Raw genomic sequence first — 27426 nt, forward strand, 5'->3', positions numbered from 1 at the left:
TCTACCTATAAGTCCCGCGTAATTCTTCCGCAACAACGTGACAAGAAAATGCGCGTCGCGTCGCGAGATTTAACGAGAGTGTAGCATGATCGTAAATAACAATATTTTCGCAAACGAAAGTGGGTTCGCTGCGAAAGAGCAACAACAGAACTTGTGAGTAAGAGGAAGAGGAGGAAGCGTCAGGCAACAATGGAGCAACTATGGGGTGAGTGACGACTATTTATCAATCGTTAAATAATCGAGAGAGATTGCGTTTTCGTACTCATCGTGATCACGTCCTTAAAGCTAATGGGACAACATTCACGCCACATCACCTACCAGATCGAGTCTCGCTCACTCTCACCATGAATGATAGCGTCACGCCGGCGGGGCTTTGTATACACAATGGCACACTAGACCGCGTAACCGCGCCCGTCACTGCTACCAAAACAAAACGGTCGACTGAGCACTTGCCTTTGTGTATTGTAGCACATCGCGTAACATCCAGTTTACCGCCACGAAATGCTCTCAACACGAATTTAGGAACTATTTAACGTCTCATAGTGCGAATTATGTCGAACGTAATTTACTCCTTGCATTTTAATTAAATATATGTATTGATGAATCGTGTATCAATATATTGCTCGTATTTGTATATTTGAGAGATGATCTTTTTATTTTATTCTTTTTATTGATTCTTTTTATTTCTTATCAAATTCTTACGTGCCGGATTGGGTTTTAATTTTAATAAATTGAAAAATTTTCTTTTAATTTATGTTTCTTTTAATAAATTAGGAGAATGAAATATTAAAAACATTATGCAAAAATATAATTTTCTTTATTTTCTCTTTCATTTTATTCACCTATATTTCACAATTTTATTATTCTCGATATTATAAAATGTACATATAATAAAAATTTGGAAAAAATATATGAAACGAAGGTAAACTTCATTTTGACATTTTAGAAATTAAACATTAGATTTAATTTGCATTTTTTGTTACCGCGCATCGAGCAACAATAGTTTATTACTAACAAAAAAGTGTTATTTTCAAATCATTAATTATATACGATTAATTAATTTTCCTAAGTGGAATAATTAATAATCATTCAAAATTTTCATTTAAGAAGAAATTATTTAACATGGCACAGATAACCGATCTCTCTTCATTAATGGACGAATATAACTGTTATCCAAAAAATTTAATAAAAAATTTTATACAAAATTCAAAACGTTTATTTTCGAAAAAGCTGGAATTTGCTAGTGTGTCTTTGGTATGACAGCTATTGGCGGTTCTGTTATACCTCACATTCCATTCATGAAATGTCACGCGAATAGCTACCGTATCAGTAGCCCTAATGCACTCGAAGAATTCATCGTTTCTCAGGAATTTCGTATGTTCCGTCATTGTACAAGCTTGACCTAGTGCATCGGATATTAATCACAAATTTCTTGCACTCTTACGTTCTGTATCATAAAGATAATAAAATTACATTAACACACAATAAAATTTGAGCCAAAATTATAATTTATATTTTAACATATTGTATATTATGATGAATCACTTGCACTACACTAGATCAGTGCATATTAAAAGCTGCTTTATATAAACTATCTCAATGCGGTGATACAATATAATCAACTTTGACAATGAAATGATACACATACATTTTGTTAAATAATGTGACAATATCATTAGTAGATAGTTAATCGTTTAAAATATTTATATATTTTTACATTTAATTTTGCTAATTTCAAGTGACCGAATTCGCTATGTGAGTCGTTTTTCTTACAACAGAGAATTTATAAAACAGGATGGATGAGCGGGAACACAAAAAAATAAAAATTCACATGTGTGTAGAAAGACATTGCTCATTATTGTTTTGTCATTAGAAACATTATTTGAATAAATTTACATAATAACTATACACGCATAGATGTACATACATAATAATAAGAGTATACATGTTGTATTGTATATTTAAAATCGCAATAACCATTACGCTATTTCACATTGCAATTAATTTCAAGTGCAGTATCTATCCTGTACGTTAACAAAATCTCCTTCGACAAGTGGAAAATGCTTTTATTTATAATTTACGTATCATCTAAGTGCAGTCATTTCATGAAGGTGAAAAATCTTGGAAATGTGAAATGCAACGTGTGAAAAAGTACATTTATGTCTATTCTAAAATACAAGTCCTAAAATTTGTCTATGAAACTTTTATCAAACAAACTTTGAGCACTTTGTAAATGCTTTGTGCATTGTTGAACAGTAACATATTTTGCCCAACATTGTAAGGAGATAAAAAAAACATAATAATCTTTAATTTCTTTTTAAATAACATGGAAATACAGTACAGCATCTATTGTACAGCATCTTAGAAATGTATATTATATATAAATTTTATATATAATTATACATATAAAATTTATACACATATAATTTATATATATATATATATATATATAAATTATTATATTATGTATAATTATATAGTGTGTATGTATATATATATATATATATATATATATATATATATATACACACATATATATATGTATATATATGAAGAGTGTTATATTATGAATTTATATATTGCGTACTATTTAATAACTAAAATAAATAATTCGAAATAATTTTCTTAAATTAGTTTAGTACTCTATAGTTTTACAAAGACAATAATATAAACAAGGAAATGGTTTCTTATGTTTGATCTTTCGTTTAATGTATTTTAAAAAGCTCAAAAAAAAAATTTAATATATCTTGGTAAAATATAATCGACATAAAAGGAATGTTTTCGTATATCCATGCTTATGTTTCTGTTGTATTCTTATCTTTCTCTTTACTATTCATAACAACATTTCTGTCATATTACTGTCACATTTACCAACATTACACAATCCGCATTCTTTCTTTTCTTTTTCTTATTAAAACATTAAAAAATCTTCAGATAAATACGTACATTACATATATAAAACAAAATTGAGATTTAATTGTAATTTTTGTGTTTATCTATTGTCTTTCTTTCATTGTGTAAAAACGTAAGCAGTAAGATTTAAATAGTAAATTAATCAATTGTCATAAAAAATTCTCGAGAATATAAAATTACCATTTTAAAACTCTTTGTTTTACTTATGTGTATGTTCGAATGTTTTAGTATTTAAGTCTTACTGTTTATATTTTTTATATGTTACAATTTCTCTATTCTTGAATCCCAGCTTTAAAGTATCATTGTCAAAAGTATAAAATAAATCTCAAAAGAAACAAAAATTGAATTTAAAATCGCAATTTATCTTTTTTGTTTCTTATGTCTGTTTGAAAATGTCCGATTATAGTCAGCATGTTGGGCCTGGCACTAGGAATTTGCATTTCTAGTAGTAATAACACTTTGCACAACACGCTGTCCCCACCATGCTTCCAAATTAAATGGTTCAAAATCTGTAAAAAGATATAAAATACAATACTACATTTTTTTCATCCACGATATATTCCAGTCAATAATAAAATGAAACAAAATTTACAAAAAAAAAACATAATACAATAAAACAAAATAATTGAATATCTCTAAAGAAATTAATCTCTTCCACTATAGCGCACACATAATTCTCTAAATCAAGAATAAGAAACAAATAAAAGAAGATAAATTCTCGAGTTTAAATTAAACTTATAATATACAATAATAATATTGTACCAATTTTGCTTCTAGATAAAGCACAAAAGCAAAATGTTTACCTTTCAACTGTGGATTTGGCTCACGTTCTTGATAATATGTAACTGACGCTCCATTTCTATAATTAGAGGAGTTACTGTGTGGTTGATTGTGACACATATCTAGCTCTCTAGATACAGAATTCCATGCTGAAAAAAATGCAACAAATATAAAAAATAAATATCAGAGAAATATATTTCAATCATTTAAATTGTATTGCATATGTATACTTACAATCATAAATATACTTGATCAAGTCAGAATGTTGCGATAATATCTCTGGCTGATGTCTACACGGGATCGAAGAGGGCCTCTTCCCGTTCATCGTAGTCATCTGTGATCTACTGCTATAAATAACAGAATTAAGATAAACCACCGTTCTAAAAATAAAATTCAATTATGTTTAACCTCATTCTTATCTATAATTCAACGAACAAATAAATTTGATCTAAATAATTGTTCTTTTTTGAGAAGAATGTTTGAATTGGTTAGGTTAGAATAACAATAAGTTAGAATATAAGTCTATTTTGTATAGAATGCACTACATTTTTAAAGTGAAAGATATATGTTTGATATTTGATAAAAACGAGAAAGTTTTTAATACCGTAATGAAAACCAAATCTAAATACAGTTTGTTTTACTCCAACTTATTGCACCGGTATACAGTTCAAAACATTTTTTGAAAAAGATTAGATCTATTTAGATAAAGTTCACACTATTCGGAGAAGGCTAGGCACAAAATAACTTAGCTTAATTTAATTTAAAATGTATTAAAATGTCAAGTGTGACGCTGACATCAATCGCGCGTTTAGAAAAATTAACGCGCCCATAATTAATTACGGATTATCGCATAACATAAAGTCCGTAATACTTGGCAGAAGCGATACTTCCCAGAAGCATTACATGAAATACTATGATCGAGACTCCAGTTCATAACTATCATGCACGTGACTCGATAATTTGCGATAACGTCACCAAATCTCGACGTGAACGCAATGAAAATCACGCGACGACAATGCAGCTTCTTCGTGACAAGTACTGCAGTACGCGTATCAGAATCCATACATACACAAACACATGTGTGTCTCCATGGGTTCAGCCATTTTCAAACCATCGTACGTGCGCCTTGACGATACACACATGTAATCCGTCAACAATTAGGCGTGACACCATTCTCACACACGACAAGCGTGATGTGTGCGCGCGCACGCGCGTGTGTATGATGTGTATGTATGTGTATGTGTGTGTGTGTGTGTGTGTGTGTACCAGAAGCCACGCGCGCAATTTAGATATATAATATGGCACGTAGAGACACCCACGTATTACCAAACACGCAACATAACGACAAAAAACCTACACATTTAAGCATGCCCTATAAAAAAACAAAAGCAGGAGAATATTCAACGAAGAAGTCCTCGCAATGCTTCCGACTTTCCCGAATTAAATGCCCGAGGCGCGAATCAGCATTTGGGGGTGAGCAGAACGTCAGCGCGGGAAAGATGGCGGCTGATAAATGCGGATGCGCTTTCCCATTCCCGCTCGCGAACATTCTACCGTTTCTCTCGTTTCATAAAACAACCGTCGCGCGTCCCGTTCCGCTTTCACACAATCGACGACATGACGATCGCAAAAATGATTCGTGAGGGAGTGCAAGAAGAGCGACAAGATGATGCGAAAAGCGCGAGAACGCTATATCCGTTCGCCAGGTGTGGACAATAAATACCTCATTTTTCCCAGTTCCGTGTCTCTTCCAGTCTCTCGACAACGATGCGGCTCGAACTGTCGACGTGACGGGTGACGCTGGCCGGGACACACAGCCTGAATGTGGCCGCGTCGGGACGCAAACGGCGGACGAGGCTCCAGTGCCGCTGACAATGAGGGAAACTACTGTGTAGCCGTGACAAACGCACAGCTGTACCAAGCTTACCCTACGGTGGCTGTCAACAATCACAACGACGCGGCCTTTCGACGACGCGGAACGGTAACTCACAAGTGGCGGCGCACGATCAGAGTTCATGAAAACGCGATGGAAACAGATGGAAACGAACGGACAAAACTGTCACTAGATGGTGCTCGGGTATCGGAGGGCGTTGTATGGTCGGTATTATATCTACTCAGCATCTCGAACAGTTGGATTTATAGTCGGACTTCTAGGATCTGTAACTGGTTGGACCACAGAAGCTTATTTCAATGGATAGGAGTGCCTACATTATAGATGGAAAAAATGAAGAGTAAGTTGAATTAAGATTAAAATTAATCACATATTGGTGAACATTAGTAATTCAAGTGAAAATTACAAAAGTGAGCAAATTAAATAGATGCTGACCAATCAAATTATAAACATTCTCGTGAATTTATTTACTTTTGTAATTTTCACCTCATTTCAAGCTTGAAATGAAGTGACATTTCGAAGTTTGAAAAATATATGTGTCTTTATAGTTCATAAAGTTAATGAAAAAAGGACTGTAGTCGTTTGAAACTGTTTTTCAACTAGGTTAACAGGAATACATCAAAAGTCAATTATTTTTTTTTAATTTTGCATTTTTCTTGGAAATTTTGTGTATACAATTTTTTTAAATTTTTAAATCAATAGGTCATACTCGATTTTAAATATAAAACATTAATTTTTATACATAACGAATAATTATTATTAGGTAGTTTTTATTTTTATATTTTACCATTGAAATTCTTTCTTGAACATATAAGAAATCATTCATGAAATTTAAGAAACACCGAAAAAAATTCCTAAATCTAAGTAGTATTTTCTTGAATAGTATTAAATATTTCCTTATTGCAAATAAAAATATATTTATTAAACGTAAACAGATATTATTTGAAGGACAAATACGATTGTGTAAATGATATACATACATAAACATTAGAGAGAATGCCAATAATCGATCAAAGTTAGATGTTATGAATATTCAATACAATATATATTCATATAATGTATATTCTTCATTTAAATTATCTCAGATGTAACTGTGCGCTGAAACGTTCGGACATTAAAATTACAATCGATCTGAGACGCTAATAATATAAATATGATAAGGCGCCGAAACATATTCGGACATTCCTATATATGAAATAAGGAATTTATTATCTCTGCGAAAAATATTACCTCTGCCAGATTCGAATCTTGGCTAAGGTAATATTTTTCGCAATAAATATATATATATATTATATTATATTATATGAAATAATCCCTCCTAAATTAATTTTGTAAAGAATTTATTGCGAAAAATATTACTTTAGCCAAGATTCAAATCTGGCAGAGGTAATATTATATAGGTGTATATATATATATATATATATATATATATATATATATATATATATATATATATATATATATATATATATATATAAAGGAATATCCAAATGTTTCGGCGCACAGTTATATCTGAGATAATTAAATTTAAATTAAGAATATATGTATATTATATTCATAACATCTAACTTTAACCGAGAATCAGCGTTCTCTCTCATATTTATAGATATTAATTGATTTAAGTAATTATTACTTTTTTTTTAAATAAATATTTATCGATAGTAAAGAAATGTTTACTTAATACTATTCAAGAAATATTCTTTTTTTCATTGTATCATTATCGAGATTTTAAAAACGAGATATCAACATCATAAAAATTTTAATTAATTTTTGAAAATTATAAGAGAAATCAATGTGTAATCTATATACTCATTTATTATACATAAATATAAAACGCTCAAGTCTATATCATTCTTTTCGATATTGTGTCCATGATGATAGTTTATCAGAATAATCTCAGAAGAAATTATACGAAAAAAACTACAATTACTTTTCTTTTTTTTTTACTATCTCTGCAGTAGATTTAATCATCGATGAAAGATATCCGTAATACAACAGAATTGGAAAAACCGATAATACCATTTCTTATGTCGCAAAACTTATTTGAAAACTTATCGTATTATCTGCGGCTCTTCTCCTCTTCTCTTTCCTTTATTATCGAAATGTGAAAGCATCAAATATAATTTACTGTCGAATATACAATATATAAAATGATTTTTTTCTTTCACTCATTGATGCAATATAATAGCCACACTATATTTAATTTAAAGAAGAACATTGTCCTATATAATAATATTTTATTTATTTATTTTTTATTTATTTATTTTATTTTTCCATTTTTACAACTTTTAATTTTTTATTATATTGAAATGACATTATCATTTCAAAATTAAAACATAGTATTTACATTTTGTTTTCTATTTTATTAAATTTAATTTTTAACATTTCTAAAATATTTACAAACGTGATTTTTTGCCACAATAATAAAATTTGAAGACAATCTTGAAGATTTTTTCTTTTTCAAATTAAAATGTATATTTAGCTAATTATGTTCATCAACGTTTCTTTGAAATAAAATGCGACATTTCAAGATTTAAAAAATACGTGTCTTCATTGCGTTAATTAAGAAAAGGCAGTCGCTTTGAAACAGTTTCTCAACTAGGTCATAATGATTAGGAATGCATCACGAGTGCATCTTGTATAATTAAACATAGCTCACACAGTTACTATTTAAATGAGACAATACTAAATTGTCGGAGTTACGAAAGAAATATCAATTATAGTAAGACTTTGTAATCCCGATCGAAAAATATGCATTTAACCAACATTAATATAATACATCTTTGTTATTAATTTTTTCCAATTTTTCTTTCTATTGTTGCTATCTACCAAATAAATACTATCATGTATTTTTTTCACTTTTTGTGTTACGAATTTTTGTTAATAAAGCATCGATGAATATGACTTACAATTATTAAAAAACATCTGATATAAGTTTATAAAATTGTGATGGAAACTTTAAAAGATTTCTTATGATTAAGGAAACAGACATTATTCGAATTGTAAAATGATTAATTAAACGTTTTTGCAAATATTATCGATAAATCGTATCAAGTTGTCACGTGCGAAGCCCGTAGGTCATGCTCGACAGAAAGAATTAGTATCGTGCAATACATTCATGAAATCGGACAAATGCGTATGCAATGTGGCAACAGGCGAGTGTACATATCGATTTCCAATATGCACAGTATAATGCTCTCTTCGTTTCTATAGAAAAAGAGAGAGCCTACCATATTACAATCCTTCGTCCTTACCTTCCTTTCTGGTCATATTAATCATGCTACCAATACAGCGAAGGGCGTACACGAATTTCCGTCATTTTTCTCCGCTTCATCGTAAGTGAACGCTGTAAGTTGCATTGATCAATATTGACTGCGCGAAAGAATTCGGTATATCGTCAAGTGCATATACATGTATACGGAATATCATCGATTGAAGTTTTTTTTTGCATTGCAGTGTACACTGTGTTCCATGTCTATCTTTTGTGAAATTTCTTTTACGAGAAGTAAACATCGAAGATGTGTTGTTTCTACTATGTATTTGAAATTATCATATTTTAATTAGCAAATTTAATTACATATGAAAATGGATTCTGAGCGACACAGCGACTATGTACAAATAAGGGTCGGTTGTTCCACCTTTTGGTAAATTTTAGGTAAATCTGGTAATCCACGCATGTGATTGGGTAATCTTGCTACCCAACAGGTAAAATTTATCAAAATATGTAACAACCTAAATAATTTACTTCAAGTACGCGAATGGTGCTGAGAAGATATAAACTTTATTTCTTGATTAAAATAATAAATCTATTCTTGGTTAAAATAATAACAAATTTATTATGTTGATGATTTATTTTATACAAATAAGCTTTACAAAAACTTAGGAGGCTTAAGTATTTTTCTTTAAAGATATTTTAATATTTTGGAATATGTTCTCAGTATCCGAAAAATCAAAATTATATATTCGGCAATGTCCACACGAATTCATTTCTATCTATTTTAATTCCCAAAGAATTGAAATAAATAGAAATAGATTCGTGTAATCATTACCAAATCCAAAATTCTGATTTTTCGGATACTGGGTTGCACTTTTAAATATGTATATTTCTTTATGAAAATTTTTAGCACACTATCTATCGAAAAAATGAGCATAGTGTAAGTGTAGTTGATTAAAGTTTTGCGATATTATAAATATTGGCAGTCTTATTACACAACACACACAATGTTAATAAAATTAGTTTCTTGCAGTATTCTCATACTTATTTTGAGCTACTAAATAACGACAGAAAAATGACAAATAAAATAATGACAAAAAAAAAGATGTTTGCGAAAAGTAAAAGGAAAGGAGATACTGATGACATCCAGGTCAGGCAAACGACGACAAACTAGAAACCTCCATGGAATTTCATCCGACGAAATAAGATTTTGTTTGAGAGAGAAGATAGATGAAGAAATGCTACAGAACTAACAACATGTAACATTCAGATACCGTAGTAAAAAATAATATTGGCTTACGTGTTGTGAATTCATAAATGATGAATTCAACGGAATAATTAAAAAGTTTTCGGTAATTGAGAGATTTTTATCAGATAATTTATAATATTTTCTTATTTTTCAATAATTTTTAAACAAAATAAGAATTTAATAATTTGTATATAATGAATGATTTCACGTTTAACACATACATATTTAATGATATTGTTTCATTTAGATATATGTATATTGTTAAACATTATCTTTTTATTTAAAACAATGTGTACTCAGAGATACGTTTATTACCTTAATGAAATTGCTAACGAGTAGCGATTATTAGACGTATTATTAAAGAATTTCGGAAGAAGAATGAGAAATTTTCTAAGTGCAATAAGCATGTTAGTTAATTAAGGATGTTAGTTATCACTTCAAGAGTTGTTACTCCTCATGATACTCATAATGATTTACTGTGCTTCTATCATAATATTGTCTTATGAAAAGTATTTTATATTTTGGAGACGAAATATAATAAAATAAATAGCTTGATATAACCTAATTAAACAGGTTATTATGAGTCATAATGAGTCATAAATTAATCCCTTTTACATAGATACCACGAGAAAATGAAATTTATGACATAAATTTGCGCGCTAACATCATATCATAAAATCATTAGGCATTAAGATTTCTGTTTACAATCTTTTTATATATATATATATATATATATATTGTTTTAATTGTATATATATATATATATATATATATATATATATATATACATATATTAAAACTGGAAATGATGCGAATCTCAAAACGTATATAAAAGTATACAATCCCTTATTCATCGAGATAGAAACGAAGCGGAACGAACCCGAGAACATATTGAAAAGAACAACATTTTCCTCAATGCAAGTTCTTCCGTAGATTTTTATTCTATTTCTGCCACAGTGACATTCAAAACGAATTCACTGTGCATTCGATACGTTTACGCATGTCCAAAAAATTTCGTTTGTCGGTCAGTGAACGCGAGGTCGAAAAGATTTTCAATAAATGGATAAAGACGAACATTCAATCTCTCAACTATTAAATATGTTTAATATATGTACATGTTTAATTCATTTTCCTTGCAGATTTTAATTCTACAATGTGACTGCAAAATTTTTAAAATAATCAATTAAATTTAATTACATATATATATATATATATATATATATATATATTTTTTTTTTTTTAATTTTACAAAATGAACTTGCTAAATAAATTAATAAAAGGAAATAGATATTTCTTATCTTCATTTTGTCCGATTTTTATATTCAAATTACTACTTTAGTAAAATACTACTTAAATGAATTCTATTTAAATGAAGAGAAGAAACGTGCATCATTCATCTAACAGATGCGTGTGACAGTTTGTAGATGATGATAACTCCTCTCGACGACAATCTTATTAGTCAATATAAAATATAATCGTAAGAAATTATATCAGTGCTAATATTTGTCAATTATAATATTAATTTCTTAACTTTGTTATTTGAATAGTTTGAATTCTTCATCAGTCTGATTCTAGCATTTTGGAAAATTCCATTAATGCGAGCATTTGATTACAGAATGTAAGATATGTTAGTATCTCTTAGTTTTGAAAGTATTTAATTCAAGCTATATTAAATTAATTATTTTAAATAATAAACTTTGTTTGAAAAAAAATTGAAAGACTGTACATTTCTAAAAATAAGAATGTTTATATATATTGATATAAAAGTTACAGATTGATAAAATTACTTCTTCTTTTTTAGCTCTTAAAATATGCTCTGAATAATTAGTTAAACTTTTAATACATAAATTATTTTTTAAATAAATAATAATTGTAATATTTTATATTATTCAAAGCGTAGAAATTTTATTATAACAAATTAATTTAGATAAATAATTGTTTAAATAAATAAAATATAATAATTTTTTTTTAATGAATTTTAAATATCTTATATTGGATACAGTATATAACAGTTGATCAAAATAAATTTAAAAAGCAAAAGGTGAAATATTTATATAATATTAACACAAATTAATATTACATTAAGTATTTCGAGATGATCAAAAATAATTAATTGGTATTCTTTTTTGCGAGATATAGAGTATAGAGTATTGTATGTATACAAGATCATGTATTGATGCACGTTTGATCTCTCACATAATAACATATTATCTTGAAACTCCATTGTTATTTAAACAATTAGTGAATCCCAATCTGCGCGATTAATTAACTTTATTACTAACGATGTAAACATATTGAGACGATAGCTATTTGTCGAAGCAGATATTTCAACAATAATTTAACTCTCTATCGTAAAAATGAAATGGAAATGAAGAGTGTTAATTATTTCAATGCCAACGTATGAGAGCGCGACAAGCAATTTGTGTGATACTTAAATTTTTTTTCAGTGTAAAAAATAGTTCTATTTTAATGATTATATTGATTACAGTAAATCGAGTTTCATTTTCATGATTTATTAAAGTTAAGTGAAAATTTGGATTTTATATGTGTGTGTGTGGTTAATTATTAACAACTAATTATGGTATAAATATCAAGCAATTTATGTTTATTTACAGACTAAATTATTACAACTTTAATTTTTATATTTTTGATATATATATATAATACACAAAGTTACATAATAGAAACAGATATTGGAAAATATGATAATTTATTATAATGTTTTATATTTATTTCGGAACATAAGCATTTGACAGAAAATAACAATAATAAATTAATTTTAATTTGATTTCATCAGATAAAATTCTATAAAGTGAAATAATGAAAGTAGAAATCTAAAATTGAAATCTAAAATTGAAAACAATTGGATTTAACGTGAAAAACATAAAATAATCAAGTTTAGCTTAGCTATGAATACATATTTAATTGTAGTAAGTCGACATTCTTTCTATATATTATTCTAACAATTACTGTTAGAATACAACATAATCGTACTATGAAACGAACATGAAACAGCACAATTGTAACAGAAGTGCGAGAAAAAAATTGGAATATTTTTATGTAAAAGATTTATGTTTAGAGATCAACAAAAAAAACGTCAAAGTGTGAGATGATTTTTGTAGAGATCTTTCGATAACTTTTTTAAAAAATAATGCTGTACTAAAAACTACTAAAAATCAGTCAGATTAAAAAAAGATTCGATCGACATTGGAGTGAATTCATATTTTGAAGCACGCCATTAAAATATAGGCATTATGATAAATGTTGCAGGTTTTTAAACGAAATCGCGTTTCGTAGATATTTTCATCTCGTATATACGTTGACATGATGAAGTAATTATAACAGTTCATCTCCCTAAATAGAACAGGCAGTTTCGTAAATATTGTATTTCATCAACAGCAACATACTCTCGTTAACGTATATTTGATCAATTAAAAGATCATACGCGGAATTCTCCTCGTCATATTTATTTGAGAACTATTTAGAGTTAATTTGGTTTTTTTGTTATTTAACTTGTTTACATTGTCACTTTTTACGTACCTATAATTATAATTCTTACTGTTCTTCAATGTTTCAATTTAATTAATTTATATACTTTAACTATTATAAAATAGTTGCCGATTAATTTCAAATTATTTAAAATATAAGATAATATATATAATATGTATGAAAAATAAACAATCTCTTTGTAAAATTAGGAAAATAATAAAATTGCTAAAGAAATTTCCAAGTAAAAATTAACAATTTTTAAATCTTTTAATGAATTTTAATATTTTATTGTCAATTAAATGTTGATTAAATATGTCATCCGCGAATACAGTTCATACTTATTTTATTTTTATGTGCACTTTACAAAAAGAATATTTTAATCTTAAATACATTTTTATACTAACAAGCATATACTTTCGAAATATTCAATTTGAGAACACGATGAATTTTTATTTAAATGTAATTTAATATAAAGCGTTTATAAAAATTTTAGTATACCTAAAACATATTTTGATAAATGAGATACTTGAAAGAATATCCGTTCTATCCAGTTTATATTTTACTTAAAAAAACTTTTTAAAGATTGCTGGCTTCGAAGATACCTGATTCGTATTTATGTTTTTATTTCTTTATATACATGCTATATGTTTTACACAAGAGATGTAGGATTGAGTCTAACGTGAAGTATTCTTTCGTATAGATACATAAATCGAAAACGGTGGTGGGGAAAAGGGGAATTCGTGTAAGAATATATTATAAGAATATTGGAGAGCTTGTAATATACATAAAATATTTGCGAGCGAAGCAAACATTTATTTCAAAAGGATAGATTTTTAATTTAATCGGAAGTTTGAACGAAACTTGTATGAATCTGAACGTGAATCTTGATTGTTTACAATTAAAATTGTTATTAATAGAATTAATAGATTATTTCTTTTTGATTTCTGAAGAAGAATAGAGGACATAGCAAGGAATTGAGAAATGTAAGAATTCTAAGCTCGCGCGTGGTTATAAGTATGTTGGATTTCATCTTAAAAGGTCTCTCAAAAATCTTTCGTCGTCATCGCGTATGTCGCTATCGCTCGATATGTCGAGGACTTGAAAATGTCGGTCGAAGGGATTACTCGACTTCTTCTCTCAACATAGCCGTTTTAAGATTTTGTGCGCGCACAAAAAGAACAATCCTTTTTCGTATTCATGCCCTCGAGCCAACCTCTACAACCCGCCTCGAGTTAACTTATTCGAGATTATGTCTGTACGTGTGTCCTAAAATTTGTACTTACGTTGAACGTCGATCGTTTTTTCCTCACTGCCTACTTCCAAACTGAGCATTTTCTCCGGACATCTTTCATTTTCATTTTCTGTCAATATCTTTTACTGTTTCGTGACAGTTTTCGTTTTAACTGATCTGCTACAGCTTGTTTTTTGAAAGCTTGAGTAATTCTTTTCGAGTAAATAGGAAAAAGTAAATATGTGATTAAAATTTTTAAATAAATTTTCTAATAATTTGTACATATTTGTTCATAAATATTTTGAATATCTCTTTTTTAACCTAAAATTTCTGAAAATTTAAGCATTTTCTAACAAAAAACATTGGAGTAGCTTAGAGATTTCTATTACAAAAACTTCTAAATTGCAATATACACACATATTAGAAAGCGTATAAATATAAAATTAGAAACTTAATTAGTCATGAACTCTAAATCTAAAAATTTGTATGTAAATAGTACGGAATTGGAATCCCATAATAACATTTGTATTAGAGACGTTATAATAACTGGTAATTAAAACGTATAATAATAGATACAATGCAATATATAATTTCCAACAAATTTGGCTATATTCTTCAAAATTTTGAAATAATTTGCACGATAAACAAATTATCGTTTGCCAAAGCATTAGAATGTTTCATGATATTTTTATCACAGACTCAATCATATTATTTTATGTTATGCAACATATGGGTGGACGTTACGGCAAGCTGTCGCATCCTAATAATGCAGACAGAACTTTGTTTATTGCATTGGTATTCGATAATAACAGACAATTATAGGTGTGTTGTCAGATTCTTGCTAATCAAACATCATTTTGTTTGTTAACTAACGTAAATGTGGATTCCCGTAAAAAATCAAATTGTTTCTTAATTTCATAAAAATGTAATTTATATTTACAGATAAAACAAAAATAATGTATTCTTCCCAATGTTCGGTTTCATCAATTATTTCAGCAGTTTTTTTCATTTATGCAAAAATAAACTCACATAACATATACATGTCTATTATTTTTGTGGATTGTTTTCACATTGTCGCAATAATTTATTTAAAATTGTAATATTTATTTAGGGAAAATAATATTATCTGTATTCTTATAAAAAAAATAGCAAAACGTTAGGAAGCATAAATGATCTCTGTATTACGGAATACATAATATACTTAGTGCACATGACATAAATACATACAATGGAATTTAGCGATATTATTGATGGCAAAAATGGCTCACTCGAATTTGCTGATACCGGCTTCATTAGAAATTGAGTCCAATTTAAGTTTTGTGCTGATTTGGTTCCCTCTATGCCATTGAATCGACAATACTCTATTGTTGCACCGAATCTAATCTCGGATTTATTTCGATGCAAGAAGCACGAAATCAGCGTTGATTATTGTATCGAGGTAAATTCGTTAATCTGCATTTATAAACATGTACATTTTTGTTTGTTTTCTTTTTTTCATCATTTTCAATGCTAACATTGATAATATTTTTAGTCAGCTGTTAAATTAATTCTATTAAAGTTAAAGACATAGAAACAAATTCTTTTCTTTTTAGATAAATAATCCAATACATTTTAGCACGCTTTTTTTATATTTATATATTATTTTTTTCAGTTTATTTTTTAGGCAAAAAAAAATTCGTCATGAATAATCGTCATAAAATTGTGTTATATGAAATTTTCACAATTGTAATCAAAGTTATTTATAATGAATTCAGTCTCAAGCCTTGATAATCCATACAAAATTATTAAGAAATAAAAATAAAAAAACAGTGCATGCGTTCCCGTTATAAAAGATTTTATATAAAAATCTTCGCTAATTTGCAGTTGTCGTAAAATAAAATAGAATAATTGCTTATTATTACATATATTAATTTATTTATATATATTAATTTATTTTATTATATAATAAAATTTAATATGTAAAATAAGAATAATATTTTATTATTATTATAGTCTCTTATTGAGTTGACATTTTCAATACAAATTAAAAATTCAGATGTCACTTTTTAGTATAATAATTGTTATAATTTATATATTGTAACATTACAAGTTATTCTAAAAATCAAAAAGAAATTTCAAATTATACAAGTTTGTGCTAATATATTCACTGCTAAGCTTTATCTTTTAACTTATTATTAAGATTTACAAAACATGTCGTTAATACATTTTATGGATTCCGTATTTTATTTTCTTCTATATCATCTTAGAAATAAAATGATTTATACATGTATCGATATTGTGAATACTTAAAAAATATTATTTAAAATTATACTGAACATGGTTACAATAAAGTTGAGGAACAATTTTATATTTCTTGAGCCCTTGAGACCTTATTTCCAAACATTTTTATCATTTGAAAAAGTTAAAAAATTCAAACTGTGAGATCGTTCAAATTCTTTAAAACAAAGTTTAAAAAAACATCTTTGTATTTTTTTTCTATATGAGGAGATAAGCCGCATGAGTATCCAGTAAATCTGCAATCAATAGATAATAAAAATAAAAGACGTCCATACGAAATATGTATATTAAACCCAGATAAACAATGTACATATTACATTGCAGTCGTTTGTTTCTATTTTGATGATGGTGTATTAAAGGTGCTAATTTCAAGGCACAAGCGTTTTTATAAAAATTAGGATAATATAAGTATTAATTTTAACTTATATTTTAAGAAAACTGTTAATTGTACAAAATATTGATATTGCGAATGTTTCAAATCAAAAGAAAGCATGTTAGTCATAGCTGAGTTTTGTATTCTTTTCATTTTCGACTTGAATCTAACGCATAAATCTATTGCAGCTCCTTCTTCTTTTTGACTTGATTTATTTCTTATTTTTATTTTTACTTATGATTCGTTGCGAACACACAGTCAAACTTTCAGAAAGATAAACATTTCCGTGATTTACTCGATCATTCAAAGTTAAGAAAAAGTGAAAAAGATCACGGAAACTTACGTATAGAACACTCACAAGAAATACGGATAACTGAGAAATTATGAAGTAAAATAATGAATCAATTGATTAGAAAAAGAATTTCGAATTTAAATAGATATGTATTGTCATATACTTTCAGTAAAGGCAAAATTTGTTTATCAATGCGTCACCTTTTTCCTGTATTTATTCACTTAAATGAAATTTTATTAATTATAATTGTAATTATTAATATATTATAATCTGTATATAATACAGAAGAGTTACGTGCAATACATTATATAATAATATTATGTATAACGCACATTTATTTAAAAGTAAGATTTTTAGTGAACTAGTAAAATTAAGCTAATAGTGAATAATAGCTTTCATGACAAGTTTTTATAAGTTGAGCTCTCAAATTACTGATATATGTCAGAGGAAATTATAGATGCTAATGGATTATAACAGCAAAATATTATAAGCAGTATAATAAATTATCTTTCGTAGAAAATAATATTATGTTTCTAATATGAAAAGATAATCGAATATAAATGCATGATACTACAAATACAATTATTACAAATAATTAGTTAAATATCATGAGTTTACATACGCTTGAGTCTATTTTATTTTATGCTATTTAAACTGATAAATGCAATTATTAATTACAAGCGTATTTTAATTGAAGCGCATTTTAATCGGAAAAATTTATACATCCTTTTGACAGAATTAATTCAGAGGTAATTTGGCATGGATGAAATTGGAAGGTAGCAATTTCCACGTACTATACACAGAATGTGCTATACGCGTTGCATCGTGCAAAATGTCAGACATGCATTCTGACTGGAATTGGAAAATTGCGCGTCCTACGAAATTTTTATACGTACCGATAAAAGTAATTTGCTATTTCGTTATTCTGTATGACCCGAACAGAATAAATTGAAATAAACAAATATAACGAAAAAATTTGCTGCAATAAACTTCTAGTTTTAAAAAAATTAATTTTATTTAAAATATATCGGATGCTATTTATGCTATACATATTAATTACCTCTGCAATATTATGCAAAAAGATACGAAGATATTCATGATATTATAAATTATATATTATATTATATATAAACCATGATTATTGATTGATTTTATTAACAGTTTAATCAATTATTATTATAAACAAAAGTGATACCCTCCGCCCATGTTACAATTTTTTATATTTATAAAATTAGATCAGATTATAATTAATGTACAAAATCTGACAATTCTATATGTATAAATTTTTAGTTTTATATTTTAATAATTTATTAATAGTATAGTTTTATATTTTAAAAATATATAAATTCTTCATAGCTAAATATAAATTAATCAATATTTGTGAATTTTTATTTGATATATGTGAACTCATGACATTTCTAAGTTCTAAGTAAGAATCACAAAACATTTTTATTTCAGTTATATATAGGTATAGTAAACAATACTTATTATGAAAATTTTCCATTAAAATTTTAATTATTAAATTGATTCTTATCAAATTTCATTTATTAAATTGAAATTGATATTATTATTAAATAACGAGCTGAAAAGAAAGACCTTTCATCAAACAGATTAATCAATAGATTATTGCTGTCACAACTTGACGAATTTAATAATGATGAGTCTGCATATTACATTGCAATGACATGCTGGCGGTCCATCGTAAGCGGAACAGAATAAAATAGATTGCCGAGAAGAAAGATTGCGAGGATTCCTTTGAATTGTCAACGAGTGTCGTCTACGCTCTTATTCGTCTCCGCCGTGCCACAATCGCCATTAATGGTTGAGCATCTCTCGACCTGGAAACTTCGGCTTGTAAGACTGGAAGATATCACGCGGAAGGAACATTTTCTATAGAAACCGCGCAGTTTTAATCGCGCAATATTAACGATTGAAATTCCTTTCAAATGCAGTCATGATTTATAAAAGTATCGCTTTCGGTGCGCAAAAGAAATGAAAAAAATGAACAAAGAAATAAGACAAGAAAACAAAAAGAAAGAAAAAAATTTATATATTCTAAGTTAAGTGATCCAAATTAAACTTTCTGGAACAAATAAACATAATTAACATAATATATTGAGTTAAAAAACAAGATTAATTGTTCGTGTTAAAAATAATAATTGGTTATTTAATTTCCTAGTATATAAGGAAAAATAATCTCTCTGATGGTTTTGTATAAGATTACAGTTATTTCAATTTTAATATAATTACATTGTGTAATATTACAGTAATGCGATAGAATGCAATTTTTATGTTGTACATATTAAAACTAATGATGAAAACTTTGAAAAAAACTCAAAGATACGCTGAACTTTGCTAGCTTACTTTGAAAGTCATCGTTTGAAAAGTTTTTAAAAGTCATACTTCAAGATACTTGCAGTGTGACTGATCGCAAATATCTTTTCCAACTGTATTACAAGTTGAAAAATTCATATTCTTTCACTGACATAAAAAGACTACAGTTCACTGATGCTATAAATGCAAGCATTTTTTGATTGATTAATTAGTGCAATTCTTTTCTTCGATTAGTCAATCAAATGCTTTTGAAGCGCCAAGTGGACCACACCCAAAAATAAAAATTTAAAAATATAAATTTATGTATAAAATTATTATATAAAATCTTAATTTTTTGATAAGAAAATTTAGTAAATTTGTTTTAATTTTAATCTTTCTATTATTTTTTATTAATGACAGTTTAATTGTTCGCAAAGTTTAATTGCTTTAAGACTACAATGAGAAAGTTAATGTTATAAATATTATGTATTTTTTATTACTATTTGCTGCTAAATTTTTTAAATAAATATAATGATAGAAAATTAACAATTTGAGACAGTTAAGTATATATAGTTATATAAAGTAATATTAAATAATATTATATAATAAAGAAATAAATTCTATATATAAGTTAAAATATATGTTGTGCATCAAGTTCTTTTAATATTATTAGTAGCATTAATAATATGAAACGGTAACATATATATCTACATATTACGACGATTTCAAATTGCATCTTCGAGGACCAGATACTTAATGAAAATTTTCCATTAGGCATTGTGTGTGCCTAGAGCTATTATTCTGTACACCCTCATAGTGCCGTCTATCAATGCCATTTACGTCGGTATACGACTATTTGCTACGGGAACGAAATCGATAATCCGATTTCATTATCACATCGTAGAGACCAGCTACGGTTCTATTAACTAGCATGCATGTCAATCCCATAAATATACGTCAGCGCGCACAATGGCATAAAATTATGCTGCCGAGAATTTGATTTCAAAATACAGTCCAATTTATCTGACGCTTTTTGTTTCCATTAATTACAAATTGGCAAATAATGTAAAATAATAAAAATGCTATTTTGCTCACATTATTGAATTTACTTCACTTTAAGTATTTTTTTTATATATATATTACTTGTAATAACCCTAAATCTATAATTTATGTGATCTAGAAAAAAATTTTTTGTTGACTCTTTTAATAAAAAGCTGAATATCTGAAAAATCTGAATACTTAAAAAAATGAAAATTATTATAATTGACTATACGAATTTTCTCTTTTTTTCAGATTATCTATTTAAATAAATTATTTTGCACTCTTAAGAATGTACGATTGATCACTTGCGGGGTAGGTGGTGAGGAGCGTACGCTATTGTTCTTCATTGGTAATATCAACCCAATATATCTTTTAATAATAAAATCTTTTAATAATAAAAAAGGCTAATTTATGATTTATGAAAATTAAAAGACATTGATTGCTAATTTTTAATTATAAATCATAATAATTAATATTCTATTATTAGGAAATGTAAGTAATCTGCTCGAAACTTCTTGCCCACTAGTAATTGACAGTTAATAATTGACAGTTAATTGAGGTTAAAATATTATTTTCATATATGTGTTTTACAGTTATTTTATACGAACATGCTTCGTTATAAAGAAAATTTATAACTATATAATTCATAACAAATTCATAACTAATATATATTCATATATATAATTATAATTGATAATTATTTTATACTAAAAGAATGCTTTAATTTTAATATCACGAATTATGTGATACGAATTATGTGATAAGAGTTACATGATAAGAGTCATATGATAAAAGTTACGTTTTAATATTTTAAACGTTATAAGTATATTAAATTAACATTATTAATATTATATTAATAATGTTAATATTATTTATATTATTGTACATCAATATCTTTTAAAAAAAAACCATCTCTGCGTATTTTTTTATTATAATGTTAAATAAAAATTTTAATACTTAATTTAAGATTAGTGTTGTATTAAATAAAATAAATACTGCATTAAATTAAAAAAAAAAAATATCTTTTTATAAATCAATTTATTAATTTACAAAATAAATTACGTTCCTAGTTATATATTGAATAAATTTAGTAGATGACGTTATTTATATATTAATACATATACTTTTATATATTAGTATCGTTTCTTTCATATATTTTAGTATATATATATATATATTTTTTTTTTTCAAATATATTTTTTATAGTAATAGTTGTTATAGTTTTCTTAAGGTAAAACATAACAATAAATTATAAGCAAAAAATATATATTCAATCACATGTGTCATAGGATGAAACTATCCACAATCCAACCTAACATCGGAAGTCAATAGCGTTTTCCGCGTATATTTCTTTAGATGCTCAAATAGGCTTTTATCAACTTTTTGCCTGTATACAAATCAATTACATGGTGAATAGAGTTAAAATTCTTACAATGATATAAGAATAGGTTTGTTCTAACTATATGTTTGTTCTATTTATATGTTTTTATGTAGATTGAAGCATTTTAAAAGTAATTATGTAATATATCGGTCATTTATTGCATTTGCCGTAAGACATCAACTTCCATAAACTCTAACTTTAGTTCTTTCTTTCTTAAAAATTACATGGTCAATCGGTTTGAAATTTTAACATAGTATTAATTTTGTTTTAAATAATATTCTGTGTAATTTTTAGATAGATCGAAGCATTTTGATTTTTCGACGTACCTCTCTAATCTACAATTTCATTTACAACTGTTTAAATAAAAAATTATAGTCCATATTTATACCTCATTTTTATCGTTAAATGCATTCATTCATTTCTGAAATTCTATAATAGATGTAAACTGTATACTAAATGCAGTGTGTTTATCAATAAATTAAATTTCAAATAAGAAAAATTTATATTCTCGATCAAAGCAGATTTTACTGCTTAAATACATTTTTTTTGTTAGAATTAGATTTATATAGAATAGAATTTATATACATTCTATAGATATATCATGCGCTGAAATGTTTTTGTGAATTTAAAACCGCATTTATGGGCAGAACCAGAATAATAATATCACTTATTAAATTGTATAAGCAATTTTATAATTTTTTTATGCTAATAAGCATCTTTTAACAAGAATATTAGCTGATGAAATCTTATATGAATATGTTGATGAAATTCTATCTAAATCTAAAAACTGCGAATAATTTAATGCGATAAATTACCTCGGCTGAGAATTAAACTCGAATCTTCCGCTTGCCGAGCGAATATCTTCACAGACTATCGAGACAAATTAAATATCGATTATTATCGATAAAAGTAAATACTGACTTATATAATTAACATCATACTTAATTGTTATTTTATGTTATCAATTAATAAAACAAATGTACGTATATTTTTGCTTATCTTTTCAGAAATTTATAGAAAAATATTTTTTATCAACAAACACACATATAATAAATACCAAATATTTACGTGCCTAAACGAACGACGTTTCGAAAGCACAGTCTTCAAACTATCAATCAGAATATGTTATGGTGGCTCAAATCGAGAATAATTTCCAAGTCAAATTATTTTTGATGTTTTCAGTTTAGATGCGTTTTCATTTTCACAAAAAATAATTTCAAGAACCGGCCATCTTGGTTTGCACCAATTAAATCAACAGTGCGCTTAATATCAAACCTCTCGACAAAACCGCCGAAATACCTAGTGGAGAAAATATATCAATAAATAAAAAAATATCACAAAGTTTGGTTTGTTTAGCCAGTCCGTTTATCTTTTCGAAAACACGTGGCTTATGTAAATCTATGGGTTCATTAATCTATAGCAACTATTTGAGGTTGTGATAAATCTACAAAGCTAAGCTATGAAATAGTCAGTAACGTTTGAGCGAGTTCAATTTTCCATATTTAGTATATAAATATTGAAAAAAACTGTACGGAAATTGCAATACAATTTATTGTTACTACCGTTACTAGCAAAATTTTAGGGATTTGTGTGGAATTTTATTAGTAACAGTAAATAATACATTAAAATCGCTAAAATTATATTAAACTTATTTTTCCTATTTAAATAACAAAATTAATCTTTAGTGATAATTTATGTACATGTATATTTTATTAGATAAAATATATAAGAGAGTACATGCAAATTTGATAGTAATCATGTACATTCTTGTGCGATAAAGTTTAATATCTTAGTGCATGACTACCGCGAATAAACATGAAACGTTGGTGACATTTGTGTTTCCATATAATTCCCAATTACAATCACGCGAGTAACATGCATCGTGCTAAGGTCTCCTACAAGCAGACGACCTCAGTATTAACCTAAGATCACGTTTTACGTGTGAGGCTAACACAATTATCATGTTGTTCCGTTCGTCCGTACTTATTCTAGGTATGGTATTTTAATACAAATATAATAATGCAAATGTAATTGTGAAAAATTTGATGAAAAGTATAGAAAACCAAATGATTTACAGGAAATCCGGTAGTAATGACGTCAAAAATTATATAACGGAAAATTATTTCTACTTTATTATATATTTCAGAATGTATAACTAAAATGTACAATATTGCGAACAATATGACATGTGTCATTTTACTACCAAATGGAAACTGTCAAAAAAAGAACAAGTAAAATTTTCAGTTAAAATAAATTTATACGAAAATAATTTTTTAAAGTTACAATTTTTGAATTATTTACAATGGCATTTGCTTTTGTAGAAAATAAATATACGAATAGCTACAGTTAAAACTAGTTTCAGGTAAAACATTTTAAACAAAATTTTATCACTTTATGTTTTTCTGTTTTTCTATGCTTTCTATTTCTCTTTGTATGTACGTAAATTCAAAATATCCGATATTAAATTTAATAATTAATACTTTGACCCTCTTGTTTAACAAACATCAATCCTAAATTTATTATGGAATTTATTAACCTTTTCAGACCTAATTTTATTGGATCCATGTTAAAAAAATATAAAAATTAAATTCAATTTATGCGACTTTTAATAAGTAATTTTTATACTAAACAATTATTTTTATTCAAAATTTTGACTATTTTTTTTAATATATGCATTATTGTGGACATCAGTTCTCAGATGATGTCGATAGAATTAAATAATTTCAACGGATAATGTCTTTAAATGTACATTACAATATATGCAGGATCTGAAGGGATTGAGCTGAGATTATACTTTTTAATATATTTCAATGAAAAGCCTATTAGATGGAGGTGTGATCAAAATTTTAGCGTATACAAAAATCTCGAAAAAGCACTCTTTAGTAAATTTTCAACAAACATTTCATTAACACATACAATGACTGCGTAGAAGTGATAATTTCAAGGCAAACAAAATGTGGCTGCAACTTAAATATCGATTAAAGTTAAATACTAATTAATTAAGCAATCGTTAAATAATGTAGGATAAACAAAGTTCTCTTATGATTTTATCCGATCTCAATTTCTAAGCGAATCAAGCTTGTTGAACATTATTGATACAATCAGACCATTCTCTCTGGAATTCTCTTGATCTTCGTAACCTAGAATCGACAATTCGGGTCTCTGGGTCTCTCATCGAAGTTTCGTCCGTCCTCCCTCTCTCCTTTAGCTTCCCTCTTCATTTCATCCCCGTGGCAATGTGTAGTGTGAACGCACCCGTACGCGCGCAGGGTACGGCATGGAAGCAGCAGGTATATACCCGGCCTGGCAGGAGCGTAGGTGAGCTAAAATAGATCGATGGATGTTGCTGCGCACGCAAGTACCTCCGGTTGTACCCTCCCCCCCCTGCGGGGGTAGGGAACAGCGCACCACGAACCTCGGTGGGTAGGGCGGCATCGAGAAATAGCTGGTGGGAGTCACTGAAGAGGGTGGAACAGCCAGAGGGACACTACGGGAGAGAGGGGAATATAGAAACGTGGAAGGAGGCAAGTCGTGTTGGAAAAATGGGAGGGTGAATGTGAAGAAGGAAGCAAGACGATATCGAGAAATAGAGAAGGTGAATCATGAAGAGAGAAGCGTGATGAGATGTCTAGAATGGAAGAGAAAGAGAGACGAGAAAAAAGAAAGACAGTTGCTAGCAAAACTGTTTCAAGAAAGAGAGATGGCCGAGAAAAGTGTAGGGGTGCATTGGGGGCAATCAGTAGAAGAAAGATAGTGATATAGTGCCTCGAAGCGAAAAAGGGAAAGATATACAAACGGTAAAGACGAAGAAGTCTCTGTGGAGGAAGCGAAAAATAAGGCGGGTAACGGAAATTGAAACGAGACGGATAGTCCGAATTCTGAATAAGAGCGAGATAGATGACCTGCGAAGAAGGGGAACTATCTGGGAGGGAGAGAGATACGCCGGGGTGAAACCGGGAGGGTGCAACTGGTGAAAGTGGAAGGAGTGGAACGCGAGCGGATGGGGGAAGAGGGAGAGAGGCACGCGACGACATCTCACCTGTTTATCAACCCGCCAGTCTGGTTTACGCGCCCGGTCATCCGCCGACTCTACAAGTGGCTATTCCACTTCGACTCTCGAACGAACACGGATTCGTCTAACTCTTTAGCTCCTTATTTAGGACGCCGGTAATATTTGGATATCGCGGAAGTACGTGCGGTTAATATTTTAAAGACCTTACGTCGTATCACAATTTGCCTCGACGGATCTTGCTTCTCGACAGCTTCTTCTCACCATCGTCGTCGAACGTGTCTCTGCGTAACGGTGAGTAATCGGAGCCTGCGTTTAGTTCTGATGCGAACTAGGTCACCAGTGACACCACTAAATCGCGCGGTCGCTTCCGGCCTTCGCCGGATCAGATGGCAAAGACTCCATTCGGAATTTGAGACGCGCGCGCGCGCGCACTCCGGATTGTGTTGCTTGCGTGTTAATTGTACACATTTAGGAACTCTGACAATTTTGTGCGTAATTGTTTTAATTGTCTATCCCGTTACAGCATAATATTAACGTGACACGGATGGTGAATCGAAATGCTGGAAAAAACATTGAAATTTAACAATGCGTTGTGGTAATAATGATCAATTCCTCGGGGGTTGATTGCTTCCGTTCCTACTATTTTCTCTCGTAAAAAAACTTGTATTTTTTTGGAATTTGATGAATTGATATAACAAAGGAAAAATCTTTAGAAATTGGAAACACACGTTTACTAGCAACTCTGACACGTCATCTATTAACTTCAACTGTTCGTTCGACAAAAAGCGATTGTTTTGTTGGAGCAAACATCAATAGAAAAAGTTGTGATCGAGTTTGTCTTTGATGTGTTCCGGTTGTTTAACTTGTTAAATAAAACGAACGAGACGAGACATATAAAAATCACATTCGTGTAATAATTGTCGCATGACAATATATCTTTCAATAATTTTCCGTTAATTATTCATTAATT

The 27426-nt window shown here is 28.2% G+C and overlaps 2 protein-coding genes across 9 annotated transcripts in view; one reads left to right on the forward strand and one right to left on the reverse strand.

Annotated features, from left to right (window-relative positions):
* Window positions 1-1834: 1834 nt before the first annotated feature.
* Window positions 1835-5554, reverse strand: LOC105143241 (MAPK regulated corepressor interacting protein 2). 3 transcript variants are annotated; one of them, XM_011051424.2, is made up of 4 exons: window positions 5417-5554; window positions 3928-4040; window positions 3717-3842; window positions 1835-3422 (listed from the first exon to the last, which is right to left on the reverse strand). In XM_011051424.2, exons 1-4 carry the CDS (start codon window positions 5419-5421, stop codon window positions 3340-3342), a joined length of 327 nt encoding a protein of 108 aa, XP_011049726.1. In that variant the 5' UTR covers window positions 5422-5554; the 3' UTR covers window positions 1835-3339. The 3 variants fall into 3 exon arrangements, with proteins under 3 accessions (XP_011049726.1, XP_011049728.1, XP_087262757.1); XM_011051426.2 differs by having other exon boundaries at window positions 3928-4037; window positions 5417-5552; XM_087406631.1 differs by lacking the exon at window positions 5417-5554 and adding an exon at window positions 4763-4881.
* A 97-nt stretch (window positions 5555-5651) lies between these two features.
* unc-13-4A (BAI1 associated protein 3) overlaps window positions 5652-27426 on the forward strand; it is a 102505-nt gene continuing 80730 nt past the window's right edge. For 2 of the 6 annotated variants that reach the window (XR_015545228.1, XM_087406624.1), the window contains exon 1: window positions 25730-26747. The gene's annotated coding sequence lies outside the window, so the exon portion shown is untranslated. Of the gene's footprint in view, window positions 5925-25729; window positions 26748-27426 lie in introns of those variants that run through there. The other 4 variants (XM_087406626.1, XM_087406625.1, XM_087406628.1 and 1 more) reach the window with 4 other exon arrangements.

The sequence above is a fragment of the Acromyrmex echinatior genome, chromosome 5, assembly GCF_024713525.1.
Source record: "Acromyrmex echinatior isolate Ae372 chromosome 5, ASM2471352v2, whole genome shotgun sequence".
Lineage (NCBI taxonomy): Eukaryota > Metazoa > Arthropoda > Insecta > Hymenoptera > Formicidae > Acromyrmex > Acromyrmex echinatior.

Coding starts and splice junctions, on each gene's coding strand:
- LOC105143241 (XM_011051424.2), bottom strand. Junction 3,843..3,927: donor GATCAAGTATATTTATGATT/GTAAGTATACAT, acceptor CATTTTTTTCAG/CATGGAATTCTGTATCTAGA. Junction 3,423..3,716: donor GCCAAATCCACAGTTGAAAG/GTAAACATTTTG, acceptor ATCTTTTTACAG/ATTTTGAACCATTTAATTTG.